This window comes from Theileria orientalis, chromosome 3 (genome assembly GCF_000740895.1).
Source record: "Theileria orientalis strain Shintoku DNA, chromosome 3, complete genome".
Taxonomy (NCBI): Eukaryota; Apicomplexa; class Aconoidasida; order Piroplasmida; family Theileriidae; genus Theileria; species Theileria orientalis.
In genome coordinates, this window is record NC_025262.1 from 1981684 (window position 1) to 1998550 (window position 16867).

Here is a 16867-nt window from a genome sequence, read left to right on the forward strand (position 1 = left end):
TAAAAAAAATATCCAATTTTATTTAAAAGTTTAGAGATTCTATGAATAAAATAATAACAATTTGTTATGAATTTTATATTTGGCTTAATAGACAATAGAAGTCATTAATGTGTATAACGAGTATATATTAATACATTGTGAAGTTGGAATAGTGATAATCGGAAATAATGTTTAGAATTATCCCGATATCAGAGCATCCCTTAGCCTGTAGAATCTTCTTGTGGTAGAAAGTGATATGAGCACGACCCATGTCGACGCACCGGTCCTAAAGAAAATAAAAATAAAAAAACTAACGTCCATGACGCTTTTTAGAGAAGCACAAGTGTTCTGCAGAGTCTGAGAGCAATTTATGAGAACAGATAAAGTCTGAGATGCGAGAGTTATCCAAGATTCCATGCGATCAGCACGAGAAACAGTGGCCCTGAAAATAGCATCGATGACATGGTAGATCACAGAAATAGCAGAGTTGTCCTTATCCGTCCGGTTTAGAATGTCCCGAGAACGAGCCTTGATGGCCTTGAAAACATGGTACTTGGAGCCCTCGATGTTGGTGATTAGCTGCTTGGGAAAGTCGGCCCAGCCAACGAACTTGGCGACGACAGAGTAGCCAGCATGGTTTAGGTTGGAGAGTTTCCGAGGCAGAGAGTTGGCAACAGCACAAATGAACTCGCCGAGCTCGCGCCACTCGAAAATAAGAGGAACGAGCTGCCACCGAACGAGTACGAGGCTGAAGCACTCGAGAAGGTCAATAGCCTGGTGATCAGGAGGATGAGAATTGGACCTGAGCAAGGAAAGGTAAATCAGGCCAACAGAAGTGAGATGAGATGCGATAAGTTCGTAGAGCTTCGAACAACCCTGAATGACGTTCTGAGAAAGCAGAGTCTTTATGACGACGAGCTGAACGAACCCAGGAGTGGAGCGCTTTAAAGCCCAGAAGAGAAAACTAGTCTTGTTGTTCTGCACAGAGTTGGAGGAGAAGGAGCAGAGAGACTGGTCGCAGACGGAAGTGTAGAGAACAACCTCAGCAAGGTACCGCCAAAAATCCTCAGTATCAAGGAACTGGGAGATAAAGTCGACGACGTGGACGACGAAGTCGAGTTTCATCTCCTTGTGGTTGGTAAAATTGAGAGAAGACATGACAGCGAGAATGAAAAGATAAGACTCGGGCATCTGAGAGATGGAATCGATGTGACAAATCTGGTAGAAGAGACCCTTAACCATGTTGTAGCGAAGCTGAAGAGCCTCGAAGTGAGGAAGGCCCTCAAGAAGAGAGTTGAAGGCCTCAATGATCTCAAGACGCCTCTCGAGAGGGAAGACGTAGCTAGTAATGCTGCAAGAAAGGTAGTCAATGAAGGAGCGCTTGGTCCTGTCACGAGAAGTTAAGTTGAAGCAGAGGCCCAAAACAGCATGGTCAAGCTGCACGTGCGCATTTAGAGGAGTGTTGGTGGGCTTTGTGGACTTAATCTGCTCAGAAATGAACCTGACAGTGCGGTCGAGAAGGTCCTCGTCGGCGCAAATGAAGGCGCTCGTCCAGAGAATTAGCCTGAAGAAGGAGTTCCGGTAAAGGTTGACAGGCTGAGTCTTGGACTGAGGGATCTTCCTGAAGTCAATCATGTCCAGAGAGATAAGAATTAAAGATTTGACAACGTCCCTACCGCCAGAAAGACGACTCGCGAGAACGGAGGTGACGAACACGCAGCGCTCGAGCACGCGCACGTCGAACGTGTCGACAAGACTATCAAGGTCCTCCCTGACGAGTCTGAGGACGCAGTCGGAGCCAGTAACGAGAATAGCAGACCGAAGAGAGTCGACTACAAGCTCCCGATAGAGACTGAGGGCCTCGAAGTCGTCGCCCTCGGAAATAATGCAGCTCCGGTAGAGGTCAGCAACGAAGTACTCGTAGCAAGGCCTAAGAAACCTGGTGACAGTGGCCCTGACGTTCTCAAGAGCACAGGTGGTGACTGAGGAAAGGTCCCTCCGAGGAGGGAACAAGTGCTCCTGAAAACAGCACCAAAAGTCGAGAGAAGCCTTCCGCAAGCTGAAAATGTCGGAAAACAAAAAGAGGCATACGAAACGGCATAAGTTGTGCACACGGTGAGGCTTTACAAGGCCGAAGTGAAGCACGAAGGGAAGGTGCTCGCGAGAGGCGGAAATGAAGAGGTCAATAAGCCACTTGGAAGTGAAGGACCCTAGAAACGATAGCTTACGATCAGGTTCGCCACAAACGAGCAGATCCTCACCGATGCAGCAGATGCCCTCGACGAAGTCGACAGTGAGCTTGCGAACAGTGCGCGAGAAGGAGCAGAGAGAGTGTTTGGAGGCGAGGCGCCACCGCTCCTCAAGGTCTTGGACGTCGAGAAGCTCGAAGTAGCGCCGGTTGGCCATCATGAGAAGGCTCGCGAGGTCGACCTGGCAGAGAGAAAGAAGCTGCGCAGAGAGCTCGCAGGAGGAGCTGAAGATCTTATCGTCCCCAGAAGCAATGCCGTACTTGATAAAGGAGAGAACCAAGGCGACAGCGTCGGACTCCCTGAGAGCGTAGAGACTGCGACGAACGAGCTCAAGGTCGCTGAGCTTGCGCTGAGGCATCATGAGGTCCTCGAAAACTAACTCGAAGGACTCGAGGAACCTGTGCTCGAGAGTGACGGGGTAGAAGACCCGAATGAGGAACATGTGCAAGCTTATCCACTCGGAAAGAGCGGAGATGCGGTAGTGATCGAGAGCAATCTCTACACCGCCAGAGGAGGAAATGAGCTTCGAGAACACCCTGGGAGCAAGACCAACGCAAGCCCTGATGAAGGAGCTCCTGTGAATTAGGTGAATGGAAATGTTCTGACCCATAACCTCCCTGGCGACGCTGCCCAAGTACAAGTACTGAGCAAGAGAGCAGTCCTCAGTCTTAGCAAGAGCAATAAGAAAGAGAAGGCGCGAAGCAGAGTGAGAAGCCTCGAAGCCGTAAATGACGGAGCAGGCGACGACGCAGGAAAGGTGCTCGCAAATCTGAGGGTGAGAACCCGAGAAGGCGAAGATTAGCGCAAGCACGCGCTCGCAAATGTCCCAAATCAAAGTGTACTTGTTGACAAGACACTCGGAAAAGTGGTGACTGAAGCCGCCGTAAGCATGGAGCTTTAGAGTGATGGCGGAGTACAGAAGCACAGGCACAGTGGGCCGAGTGACCTTCTCAGGACAAGCAGCGTGCTTACACAAAATGGCGAGGCACAAGTCCCAAGACTCAGGCCTGGTGTGAAAGTCAGCCAAGTAGGCGTAGTTGGCAGGAATGGAAAAAGAGCTCGAGTAAAACCTCCTGACATCGGTCTCAACAGTCCTCTTGCTCAGCTCCATCAGAGTCAAACAAGAAAAAGACGACCGAAAGGTCAACCACCGAAACAAAAATAAAACATGATCAAAGAATGAAATAAAACAAGTAAAATAAAACAAATAAAAAAGAAAAACAAATATATAATAGAAAAGGAAAATTAACTAAAACAAATAAATAATACAAAAAAGAATAATAAGTAAATTATCACTACAGGGGAAGTAGCCTTCCAAAAAAAAAACTTGACCTGAAGAGTGGTAAAAAGAGATTAAAAAGAAGCGCGAGCCCCTAAAACAACAAAAGCGAGTTAAATTGGAGAGAATAAGAGAGATTCGCGAAATAGTGACAGCGCACACAGAAAAGGAAGGTGTGTGGGAGATGGGCCGCTTCAAATGTCAACCAGACAGTAAACGCAGCACCTAGAAATAGAATAATTGTGGGCGGCGAGGCCAGAAAGCAGTTCAACAGTATTGTCCTGAGATTCCATGTCGTTCCTGTACTCGTAACACCTCCCACCCAACCAGAAGGAGAAATTCAAGTAGTGCATAGTAATGGCCTTAATTTCAGTGCCAGAACGGTGAATTAATTTGTTGTAGTAGTCGCCGACGGCGAAAGCCCTTAAAGAAAAGGTGTGATTGTTAAACTGGTCAGCAGACAGAACGGGAGGCAAAGAGAGATCGTCCTCAATTAAAACGTGCTTGGCGATGAAGTACTCGCTGCTGTACAAATATAGGCACTCGTCCAGAAGGTGGTAAAGCAAATTCAGCAGACCCCTGCCCGAAACCTCGAGCTCCTTGAAGTGTGCAGCCTCCACGAAAGACAAGTCAGACATGTAGTTGAACAGAGACACAGAAATCGACTGAAGAGCCTCCCTGATAGAGCTCCCCTCGCCCAACAGAATAACGTCCGCGGGATGGTCCAGATAACTGTAGTGGTACGAAACGCCCCTGACCCGTTCCAGAAGCGAACCCAAGTCGTTTTTCCCAGATCTTTGCGACTCTCCATCAGTGCCATCGTTTATATGTGAATGTGTATGTGGTAAATTTAAGCCACCGCCTCCGAATCCAGGAGAATTTGGGTGGGCAGTCCCAGGGTGGCCGACGTGGCTGGATTCTTTATCCTCGGGGCCGCCAGAGTCCATATTATATATTTAAACTAAACATAGGAGCCAAAAGCGTCCTGAAAATGCGATGTGTGGTATACAATCCAGCAAAAAACAAAATGACAGAAATTATAACACTACATCACAAGGTGATGGCAACTGATAATAAAAGATGCCGAAATATATAATTTACGAATAGTTAAAAAAATATATAAAATACTGTAATCTATATAAATAAATTCAAATAAACAGTAAATAAAACTAAGAATGAGAGATTCGACGTTATGACCACAACATTACAAAATAAATTATACACAAATCATAGATTATAGTATATAGTCATTTCAAGTCCATGTAAAGCCAATAGAAGTAAAATGGGCCCTATAGGTGAATATAAATGATACATAGGCCTAGTTAAACTACATTAAAGCACTCTCAGAAAATAATGCACATCCAAAGGACTTAGATTTTAAACTACATTGGTCCATTAACCATTAAATCCACAAGAAGCTTAAATCAACTGCAAAAATCTCGCAACTGCGTTCAAAAATAGATAATCAGCAAGCTTAAATCTTAAGCGGCAGCGGCCAAGGCCTTAGGGTCGACCTTCAAGTAAGCAATAACGTCCTTGTTCTTTGCCAAACTGGCAATTTCAGTCTCGTTTAAAAGGTAGCCGAGCTCGCGCATCTTGGCGAGAAGAACCCTAAGCTTCTCAGGGTTCAAAAGAAGCTTCTTGAGAAGCTCGTGAATGGCAAAACCGGCAGTCTTGAGCTCCTCAACGAGATGAAGAAGGAGCTGAGGGTTGGTGATGAGGGAGTTCAACTTAATCTCGTCGATCCTCAAAGAAGTGCCCTTCATGAACTCAAGAACCCTGGGAAGCTTGTCAGGGTCGGAAGTCATGGAGGAAAAGGACTCGGAGTAGAGGTCGGACTGGTAAAGCTTCTCAATGATGGCCTTGAAGCTGGCGTCGACGCTGGGATAGAATGCGAGGAGGAAGCGAATGGTGCTGATGCCCATGTTGGAAAAGTAGAGAAGAAGCGAAGGAGAAACAGAAACGTCGATGTTGAACACAGTCTTTAGAAGAAGCATCAAGGAGCCAGGACGAGTGAGGACCTTCTTGAAGTTTAGCTTCCAGCGGCCAGAAAGGTACCAGTAGACGTAGTACCAGTCGTTGTTGAAGAAGACGTTCAGAGACTTAATCTTGTCGTCGAACTCGAGCCGCTTGGGATACAGAGTACAGTGCTCCTTGATGTCGTGAGTCCAGCCGACGCTGCCCTTGTACTCAAACTTTAAGCACTTCACGCCCTCGCCCAAGTACCAAGTGTAGCGACTGCCCTCGACGTAGACGTCAAAGTCGTCCTGGTTGTTGACCTCGCCGCCCCTGGTGTTCTTGCAGGTGGTGACCTTGACGCCCTCAAGGCCAGTGGCCTCAGTGCCACTGCGGACATTGGCGTGAGGAGGGTCGGGAGGGAGCTCCTCCTCGTACCGAAAAAGGCGCTTGTCGGGCTTCATGAAGGAAGGACGACCCTTTATGAGGCAGTGGCTCATCCTGGGGTAGCCGCGCTGAACGTCGTAGCTAAACAGCCAAGTATCGTTCATAGTGACGGTGACGTAGTGGAACGACGAGGAGTAGAAGACCTCCTTGGGGAAGTTGTCGCCGTGGGCGTTCCCGTCGTGAATCCAGACCCTGAAGTTGTGGAACCTCACCTCAACGCACTCCGCGCCCGGCTTAAAAGTGTAAGTGTAGTAAGTCTTCTTCTCGCAGACTTTGAGCTCGAACTTGGTGACGTCGTTCACCTTGGCGACATTGTTGTCAAGAGTGTAAATCTTCAGGTCAGGGTGAAGCTCCACAGAGGGCTTGGCAGCCTCCTTGTCCTTGACCTCAGGCGCAGCAGGAGGCTCAGGCACAGCAGGTTGCTCAGGCGCAGCAGGAGCCTCGGGCTCGGCCACGGCCTCAGAGGCCACAGGAGTGGGCTGAGGCTCAGAGGGGAGGAGCTGCCGAATCTGCTCAGGCGTTAGCGTTTTGAGCACGTCCTCAGACGGGAGCAGCCTGGCAGCTTCGGCCATGCCCCCAGGAGGCGCGTCAGGAGCAGCTACGGGAGCCTTCGGAGTCACAGGCTCCACAGGAGGCGTAGGCACCTGCGGAGCCGCCGCCGGCACCACTTTGGGAGTATCGGGCGCCGGAGCGGCGGCCGGAGCAGGAGTCACAGCAGGCGTGGAAGGAACAGCAGCTTTGGGCGCGCCAGCCCCCTGAGAATCCCCGGCCGTAGGCCCTTTGGGCGTCCCGACCTCCACAAGCTCGACGCTGGCCTGCTGGTTGGCCCTGTTCCTGAGGGCGAATCCAATGCCGACTCCGAGGATCAGCACCACCAAGAAAACCAAAACGACGATCAAAGAGACCCAAATTTTATTCATCCTTACCCTAAGATTTTATATACTCTGAAAACAGGTCCATTGCCGCAATTTCCAAGGCCTTCCCCTCGATGGGGACTGGAAAATGTGCATTGCTGCCGATTTAAAATTTGGCAAATGTGTAGGCCTAAAAAGGCTCCAAAAGTCCAATCACACAGGACATTATAATTTCAAGTCGTTCATAAAACATTTTTGTCCATTTTGAGGGCGAATACCGAGAATATTCGCTCGGCTCCTTGACTCGAGCATCCGATTAACTGGAGGGTGCATCCAAGTTTATAATATAGGCATATGGTCCAAAAAGTTGATTTAAACACAGATAAATTACAACGCCCCGTACGACTAGGCCAAGCGCAAGTAGAATTAAATACGCCCGCCAGTGTACACCAAAAAGTTAAGGAATCACTATTTTCAGCTCGTTTAACAATTAAACCACCTTAAAGGGTTCCCAAACGAAAGAATTTAGTCTCTATATCGGCCTGATCATAGAAAAACACACATATGAATAGTCCCTTGGAATATACATTAGTAGTCTTCAACGATTCGAAACCGTCCTTATTGTGTATTGTATGTGTCGTTGTCTTTTTAGCACCATGCTAATGATAGAAGTGGCTTGATGTATAAAATGTAGCATTTTGCGGTAAATATAAATGAAAGTACATTTTTATTATTGAAAAACACCGATAAAATTAAAAACACACCCACTAATGAACGTAGTGTGGTGTGTAGTATATGCAAATTATGAAATGGGATTATAGACTCAAAAGTTTGCCAATATAACCTAGTTATATGTATATATATATCATACTATCTATTCTCATTGGTGAACAATACATAAACCTTTTCCAGACAAGTATCTGCTACACAACATGATAAATTACTCTATACTACGTAAATTGCCTACACATTTAAATTTTATCTAAAGATTTTTGTAAAGGATTATAGTGTTATATCATTGATCTAATCCTTTTAAATTCAAATTCATGATATCTTAAATATCAGTCAACTATTTAGTATACAATTTGTCATGTTCGGGTACACACACCTGGATTCCATAACTTACTGGATTAAAAATCTAACTTTTTTGACAATTTCCACATTATATATAGTATACTATTATATGTGTGTTGCTATATTGTACTAAAACTGGCTAAATCTTGAGTTTTACATATGATATCTATCAGTTTACCATCATTTGTGTATTTAGATCCGTAAGCATATTTACATTTTTGATGTGTAAACAAATGTAAAAAGTTGTTCAATTAGTCTAATTAATTAAAATATATAATAAATAAACAATGTATAACGTAACTTTTGATCTTAGTAAAAATGTTCGTAATCCTTATTCTGACAAAGAACAAATTTTAATAACTAAGCCAAAAAGTGATTTTCAAAATTATACATTTATCCAACATTTAATTTCATATCCTAAATTTGAAAAAACTGTAGAATTTCAAATCAAATTTGTTAATGGTGACACTATTACAGTTGATTCCAGTGGTTTTACGGACGGACCTTATAAGGTTACTCGTTTAGAGCTATATTATAATGATGAAAATAAAAATCCCCTTATTTTTGGTGTAATTATTCAACCGCAAAGCGGAAATTTGGGCACTTTAACACAGTATAAACTGTATTATAAATTTAGAGAGTTAACTTCTTGTGGTAATACTAAAACTGTAAGATTAGCAGATCTAACACAAGTAGAATTAGAGGAGGAAAACTTGGACTATGAATGTAAAGCAGTAAATACCACTGTTGTAATAAACCCAAACCATGGTGAAGGTGATTACAAAGCAGAAATTGAGAAAATTAATCCTGATCTTGATGCATCATCAGTAGAAGTTCATGTAAAAGGACCGGAACAAACAGGCAATAATGACTTTGTAATGTACACATACACACTTAAAGGGGGCGGATTCACCAAACTAGAATTCAAATCAAAAGACTACATTTTTAACTTAATAGGATTTAACGGTTCAAATTTTAATGATATTAACCTGGATAACATCACTGTATATTATGCAAGTAATGATAGTCAAAGAAATTTCCCACTTCTGATAAGATTCATACCAAAAACTGACAAACATTTTGGTGATAACCATAAAAACAATAGCATATGCTACGAATTAAAAAGTATAAATGAGATAAGGTCAAATGATAAGACTAATAAGTGGAATTGTAAATACAGTACAACTTCATGTTTGGGTAGTATAAATACCGAGCTTCAATCAATATATCGAAATGAAAATATTAAAGGTCATATCGAGAAATTAATTGGTTCGAACAATGGTCCAAGGGTTGCAGCCACAATTATAGGTGTTTTGGGGGCAATTAGCATACCTGTTGGTGTGTTAATGTACCACAACACACATCAAATAAGAAGTATATTGGCTAGATTGCACAGAAGGTTTCAATAATTTAGAAAAAATAATCTGATATAAAAATTAAATAAATTATCTTAATTTGTTTAATATAATAAACATATGATTTATAATTATGTGTATTATCTTAGACCCAATAAACAGTTAAGAATATATTTATAATTGTTTAAATATCGTAAAATTTTATATTTAATGATTAAGATTGGAAATAGTCAATTAATTTATTAGCGTATATCATTATTGTATGTCATAAACAATGGGAAATTCGAAATCAGGGCTACACCTTGATTTTTCGAACAAGAGCGGAGCCGAGGAAGTACCAGAATACTACACGCTAAAAATATCAAATAAGGTATATGAAAAGGGAAGGAATTTCATAAAAGTGACTTATAATATCCATTACCACATAAAAATACCGTCCTATTGTTTCTATTTATTCTTTGCAGGACAATTTTATTTATTCATCAGAAACAAAGATGAATACGTGTTTACCCACAGTGTAGATTACATTTCAGAGATTGTTAAATCAATAGATGTGTACTTTTCAGTCTTAAACCCAGATGAACCCCTAGTTGTCACCTTCCACACAAAGCAGCCAAAAACATACAACTATGTATACAGGACATTAAAAAAAATGTCAATCTTTCACTCTAGCAATATGAACACGTACGCGTCCAGAGAGCCATTGAATAACGAGCTGATTACGGAATTAAGTAATTTGTCCAACGGTGTGCTCTTCCACACATCCACAGGGAGAAGCACAGATCTTAAGCGCATACCAAAGGAACCTGACAAGCGCGATTACGTAGGAGGTGACGAAAAGTTCCACAGAGTTATATTTACGTGTACGGGAAATAACAGAAGCTCAAATTTATATATCGATAAACTGTTCCCAGAGGGAAACGTCTCAGGATTCTCCTCACTGGACGGACATAAGTTCGACGGATTGTTAGTGTACTATAGAAACGATGACCCTGTACTGATAGAGTTTGTAGAAGGTCTTGACACCAGACACCAATACGTGTCGAAGGATTCAAAGAATTGGCACAAAGATGAAGTGTTATACACAGACGACTCAAGTTTGAGAATTGAACTGGACAAATTAGTGTCTTAAATTTAAAAGTTTGTAATATATTGAACCATTAAAATATATATATACCTAAAAGCCTGTAAAATTCGCTACCAAAATGACATTAAGAACTGGATACTCAAATGAGAGGCTAGAGCATTTGCACGGGATAAAATCGACCAACAGAATATTAAACATCTTAAAGAATTAAAGATACTAACTCATGGCTGAAACCATGGCTGTTGTTGGCTATTATTGACCCGTAATATCATCATGTAACATGCTTCTATGTTAAATTCCATTGTCATGCTATGTACTATATGGTATGTATACGTCATCACCAGGTATTCTCTAACTAAATGTATTTAAGTTAAAATAACGGTTTAATGGTTTTTTACTTTAAAAATCATAGAAATTGAATAATTGAAAGTACAAAGGACTAAGGCTTATTGACAAACTAGTAAAAATATATATAATACATTATGTTACAAGGGTTTTAAACATGGACTACATTCAATTTGTGTTCTTTATCTTCATAATTCAATAAATTGAACAGTACTCAAAATATCAGACACTGATTGAGCTCGATCACGTAAACTGCTAGTACCATCGCTGATTACATTATCTGCTTCCCTATCAGAGGTATCAGTCTCTGTGTACTCCCATACCCCTTGAGTATTTTTTGCATATGCGATATCCAAACCTTCAAACCTGAGGACTAGTGTGTCTGTACTTTTAATATAGTATAATGAATTGGGATGCTTTCCACTGTGTTTATTAGGATCATGTTGCCATAATATAACTGATCCATAAGTTAATGCGATAGTATCAACATTGTCTGCTATAGTGAATGTGGTCATATCACCACTTTCACTTAGCGTTAAGTGAGTAGTTGGGAGTTCGACAGTCTTGGTGTTATCTTTAGGATCAACTATGTGGAACTTGACGGCTAGTGGTCCTGATTCAGTGAATATCCAACCTTCAGCGGTGTTCTCAAATGTGATATCTACACCTGATATCCTGAGTAATAAAATATCGGTTTCTGTATTATGGTATACTGATCTGGGATATCGATCTCCATATTTTGAAGAGTCGTATTCCCACAATAAAACGTCGTCAATCATCAATCGGGTACAATTAACACCATTGGCAATCTGGTACTTAACCACGTTTCCGCTTGTAATCGAAGAAAATTCGTTAGTACTTAATGACAATAGATTGGATAAGTCCGAAGGATTGACCTTAAATAACCTGACTCTTGGTTTTGTAGTGGATGCTCCAGTTTGAGCTGCTGGTGGTGTAGATTCTACTTTACGGTCATCTGTAACAGTCTCAGTGTACTCCCAACCACCTTCTGTATTCTTTTCAAAAGTTATATCTAAACCTGGGAACCTGAGGACTAAAACGTCAGTGCTAGTATCATGGTATAATGATTCAGGATATCTGCAGCCTAGTTGATTTGGATCGTAGAGCCACAATAAAACATTGTCAAATATTAACTGAACACAATTAACGCCTGATGATATCTTGTATAAGACCACACTTCCACTTGTGGAATAACTAACATCATTAGCACCTAGTGCCATAAGACTAGATGGATCTGAAGGATTTACCTTTAATAATCTGACTCTTGGCTGTGTAGTGGATGGTCCAGTTTGAGCTGATGGTGTAGCTGGAGTACCTTCTCCACTAGATTCAGGTGGAGGTGTAGTAGAAGCACCTTCACCAGGTTCTGAAGTGCCATCTGATTCAGGTTGTGTAGTAGTTGCTTCACTATCAGAGGTATCAGTCTCTGTGTACTCCCATACACCTTCGTTATTCTTTGCAAAAGTCACATCTATACCTTCAAATTTAAGTACGAGTGTTTCTGTGGATCTGGTATAAACTAATGACTTAGGGTGCTTTCCACTGTGTTTATTAGGATCATGTTGCCATAATATAACTGATCCATAAGTTAATGCGATAGTATCAACATTGTCTGCTATAGTGAATGTGGTCATATCACCACTTTCACTTAGCGTTAAGTGAGTAGTTGGGAGTTCGACAGTCTTGGTGTTATCTTTAGGATCAACTATGTGGAACTTGACGGCTAGTGGTCCTGATTCAGTGAATATCCAACCTTCAGCGGTGTTCTCAAATGTGATATCTACACCTGATATCCTGAGTAATAAAATATCGGTTTCTGTATTATGGTATACTGATCTGGGATATCGATCTCCATATTTTGAAGAGTCGTATTCCCACAATAAAACGTCGTCAATCATCAATCGGGTACAATTAACACCATTGGCAATCTGGTACTTAACCACGTTTCCGCTTGTAATCGAAGAAAATTCGTTAGTACTTAATGACAATAGATTGGATAAGTCCGAAGGATTTACCTTAAATAACCTGACTCTTGGTTTTGTAGTGGATGCTCCAGTTTGAGCTGCTGGTGGTGTAGATTCTACTTTACGGTCATCTGTAACAGTCTCAGTGTACTCCCAACCACCTTCTGTATTCTTTTCAAAAGTTATATCTATACCTTCAAATTTAAGTACGAGTGTTTCTGTGGATCTGGTATAAACTAATGACTTAGGGTGCTTTCCACTGTGTTTATTAGGATCATGTTGCCATAATATAACTGATCCATAAGTTAATGCGATAGTATCAACATTGTCTGCTATAGTGAATGTGGTCATATCACCACTTTCACTTAGCGTTAAGTGAGTAGTTGGGAGTTCGACAGTCTTGGTGTTATCTTTAGGATCAACTATGTGGAACTTGACGGCTAGTGGTCCTGATTCAGTGAATATCCAACCTTCAGCGGTGTTCTCAAATGTGATATCTACACCTGATATCCTGAGTAATAAAATATCGGTTTCTGTATTATGGTATACTGATCTGGGATATCGATCTCCATATTTTGAAGAGTCGTATTCCCACAATAAAACGTCGTCAATCATCAATCGGGTACAATTAACACCATTGGCAATCTGGTACTTAACCACGTTTCCGCTTGTAATCGAAGAAAATTCGTTAGTACTTAATGACAATAGATTGGATAAGTCCGAAGGATTGACCTTAAATAACCTGACTCTTGGCTGTGTAGTTTCAAAATGTAAAGGTACTGTAATAGTTCCTGTTGTATCATCTCTCCATTGACCTTCAGATTCTTTCTTAATCACCCTTGTAGAACCATCGGCTAAATATATTGTTACTTTTTTACCTCCTTCGTTAACAATCATATTTGAATACTCGTTCTCTTTATTCCTTTGCCAAACTTCAACCATGTTACCATTGACATATTCATTGGCAGCTTTAAAAGCAAATCCTTTTTTAGATGTAAATGTTCTAAGGTTACCTTTTAAATCATTTTTGTAGAAATAACTTTCGCAAGGAAAATTGATGTTTATTGTCTTGGTATTTAATTTGGATGTGTCAAACTCGGCCCATGGGCTACCAGTGCTACTTCTGATGAATATCCTCCTTGTATCATCACCCAGAAAGACAGTAACAGCTTTGGCATCATTATTCAAAAGATCCACTTCGACTTTATCGGAATAATGGGTGACGTCAGTGGTTTCCAATATATTGGTGTTACCTTCCTTGACAAGTTTGAAAACGTAGTTATCTTTGGCTGTATAAGTGACATATTGACCATCCCTTTTGTAATCAAACATGTCATTAGACTTGTCTGACAATATGTCGAGATAAATATCGATTTTAGAATAATCCTTATAGGCTGTGGAACTAGACTCTGTTTCAGAAAATATTGTGGTCCCCTTGGTTGAAGCTTTAGTATCTTTTGCCCATATATCGCCAACTATCTTATTAAAAACCTTAGTAGAACCATTGGCTGAATGAATTATCACCTTTTTATTTTCTTCAGACACTACTTTCTTAGCATATTCGTTCTCGTTAGTAGTGGTCCATAGATCACTATTGTCGTCTCTAACGCCATTAAATAAAAATCCGGTTTTAGCCTCAAATGTCCTAACACCCTTATCGAACCTGATGGTATAAAAATAAGTATCATCTTGGTCTTGGATACTTACTGACTTAGGATTCACTTCTGTTGTATCAATTTCTGTCCAAGACTCGTACTTACGGCTTTTAATAAACACTTTAGTTTTATCATAATTAAAGTGAATAGTAACTGCTTTACCACCAACATTATTTACAGGCTGCATTACGATCTTATTTATGTACTCACTCTTGTTATCCGTTTTCCAAATTTCAACTTTGTTATTATTGATATATTCATGGGCACCTTCAAAAATAAAACCGGTTTTAGCTTTAAATGTTCTTGTTTTGCCTTGTAATTCATTTTTGTAAAAATAACTTTCGTCTTCATAATCGACGTTGACTGATTTAGGATGAACTATGGTAATGTCAATTTCTTCCCATGGATCATTTTCATTTTCTTTTATAAATAACTTTTTTTTCCCACTACCCATATGAATTGTTAGATCAAGGATACCAGTGTAGCGTTTGGCATATTCAACTTTCTTAGCATATTCGGTATCCTCAGTGCTGGTCCATATAACAGTATTAACATCTTCAACTTTATTAAAAGCAAATCCCGTTTTAGCCTCAAAAGTTCTATTGGAGTCTCGCAACTTGTTGGAACAAAAGTAGGTTTCTTTATCGTCCGTGATACTCATCGTCTTAAAAATTACTTTGGTGGTATCAACTTCAGTCCAATGCTCGGTCTTATTATGTTTCATAAACAATTTAGTCTTGTTTCCCGGAAAGTAAAGAGTAACTGCTTTGGAGTCGTTATTCATAAGATCTACTTCAATTTTATTGGCGTAGTCGTTATCATTACTAGAGGTCCAAATATCAATCTTTTGATCATCAATGAATTCGTTGGCGCTTATAAAAGCAAATCCTGTTTTAGCAGTAAATGTTCTAAAGTTATTATTTAAATCGTTAGTGAAAAAGTATGTTTCGTAAGGATAATCGATGTTGAACGACTTAGGATTTAATATGGTCAAATTTATCTCTTTCCAGGGATCATTTTCACTTTCCTTTATAAATAACTTTTTATTCTTTTCACCGAAATGAATTGTAACATCAAGTTTGTCAGCGTAACGTTTAGCAAATACAACTTTATTGGCATACTCAGAATTGTTGGTAGTTGCCCATATATCAGTGTTATCGGATTTGACCTTATTAAATGAAAATCCAGTTTTAGAGCTAAATGTTCTGACGTTGTTATCAAAATAACTGTAGTAAAAAAAAGTTTCTTTAACTGAGCTGATGTCAATTTCTGTGACAGAGGCCTTTTCCACCCAAGCACTGCCCTTTTTTGAAAAGTGTTTAACTGTGCCATTTGTTAAAAAAATTGAGGCCTTTTTAGGGTAATACAAGAGCTTGATACCATCTACAATGATTTTATTAGCGTATTCAGTTTCATTTCTGGCTTCCCAGACAGTTGAATATTTAGAAGAAGGACGTAAATAGTTCCGTAATTCATAAAGACAGTTGAAAATAAATCCTTCTCTAACCCTGAATATTCGAAACTGATTATCTAAATCGTTGGTGTAGGCAAAACTATCGTCCATAGACTCTATGCTGATTCCTACTGTAGTTATTTCCGACAAATTAAGTTCCGTCCAATTACCTCCAGCAAATGAAACGAATTTTTTAACCGATTCATCAGTCAAATAAATAAGCACTTCAGCTTCCTCTGAGTTGTATTTGATAAAAACTACATTGTTGGAATATATTGAATCATTACTACTTTTCCAAATGATAACAGGATCTTTACCGAATTTGTCAATCTTAACCGATGAGAAACCGTAACCATTTTTAGGTTGAAAAATAGTCTTATTTTGATTTGTATTACAGTTGTGTGTATTTGAGCATTTAGTATTATTTAGATTGAGATCAACGGAAGTAAAATCTATGGTTACTGAATCCTCATTTTCCTCTTGATCAGGAGGATCTGAATGTGCGTTTTTGCTAAAACAAAATATTACATATATCAATACTTTTAATATATGCAATATGTACATTCAAAATATGCTCTGGAATCTTCATAGTTAGTCGGAGGTCCAATGTGCTTGGTGAGCCAATAATGTGTAACATTGCATAATCTAAGTAATGTCTACAAATTCTTAAGCTGCGTTGTAATTAACAACACAAACAATTAAATGTTAGCAAATAAATAAAGTGTAAGTAAATATGGTAAAAAATAAATATACTTCATTGCCCTATGTGTTTTAATAAGATGTGCCATTTATTACCACTAGTCACTAACACATCTACAAAATAAATATATACACCCACTAATTAACATATAGTCTATTGGATTTTACATCTGTTGTTTGTACTATTTATCTAAATGATATATTTTATATTTCTTATTTTGTAACACAACTGTCGTATTATTTGTCAATAATCAACTTACACATTTTATAAAATGTCTGATACAAGATAGTTTATATTATGTATATTATTGTATTAATTGATTAAAAATGTGTGTCAACCATTAATAAATTTGGAATTTTTAATATATTGTTTTGAATTTTGAAGAGGCAAGTTTTTATATATTTAAGGTTTAGGTTTATTCTTTTATGGTCCTGTCTACACATAACTAT

General features: G+C 39.9%; 5 protein-coding genes across 5 annotated transcripts; 1 reads left to right on the top strand and 4 right to left on the bottom strand.

The window, feature by feature from the left end:
- Nucleotides 1-127: 127 nt before the first annotated feature.
- On the bottom strand, nt 128-4454 carry TOT_030000879 (uncharacterized protein; the record flags this gene model as incomplete). The annotated part of the gene is made up of 3 exons (XM_009693621.1): nt 128-265; nt 295-3333; nt 3714-4454. The coding sequence occupies 3 exons, from the start codon at nt 4452-4454 to the stop codon at nt 128-130; spliced, it is 3918 nt and encodes a 1305-aa protein (XP_009691916.1).
- Nucleotides 4455-4988: 534 nt separating this feature from the next.
- Nucleotides 4989-7461, bottom strand: TOT_030000880 (conserved hypothetical protein; the record flags this gene model as incomplete). The annotated part of the gene is given in 4 exon segments (XM_009693622.1): nt 4989-6837; nt 6854-6894; nt 7016-7263; nt 7368-7461. 4 exon segments carry the CDS (start codon nt 7459-7461, stop codon nt 4989-4991), a joined length of 2232 nt encoding a protein of 743 aa, XP_009691917.1.
- A 664-nt stretch (nt 7462-8125) lies between these two features.
- TOT_030000881 (conserved hypothetical protein) lies at nt 8126-10491 on the top strand (the record flags this gene model as incomplete). The annotated part of the gene is made up of 3 exons (XM_009693623.1): nt 8126-9176; nt 9487-10316; nt 10378-10491. 3 exons carry the CDS (start codon nt 8126-8128, stop codon nt 10489-10491), a joined length of 1995 nt encoding a protein of 664 aa, XP_009691918.1.
- TOT_030000882 (hypothetical protein) lies at nt 10371-10478 on the bottom strand (the record flags this gene model as incomplete). Its single annotated transcript, XM_009693624.1, has 1 exon — nt 10371-10478. One exon carries the CDS (start codon nt 10476-10478, stop codon nt 10371-10373), a length of 108 nt encoding a protein of 35 aa, XP_009691919.1.
- Nucleotides 10492-10501: 10 nt separating the features above from the next.
- TOT_030000883 (uncharacterized protein) lies at nt 10502-16506 on the bottom strand (the record flags this gene model as incomplete). Its single annotated transcript, XM_009693625.1, has 3 exons — nt 10502-10631; nt 10854-16229; nt 16472-16506. The coding sequence occupies 3 exons, from the start codon at nt 16504-16506 to the stop codon at nt 10502-10504; spliced, it is 5541 nt and encodes a 1846-aa protein (XP_009691920.1).
- Nucleotides 16507-16867: the final 361 nt, after the last annotated feature.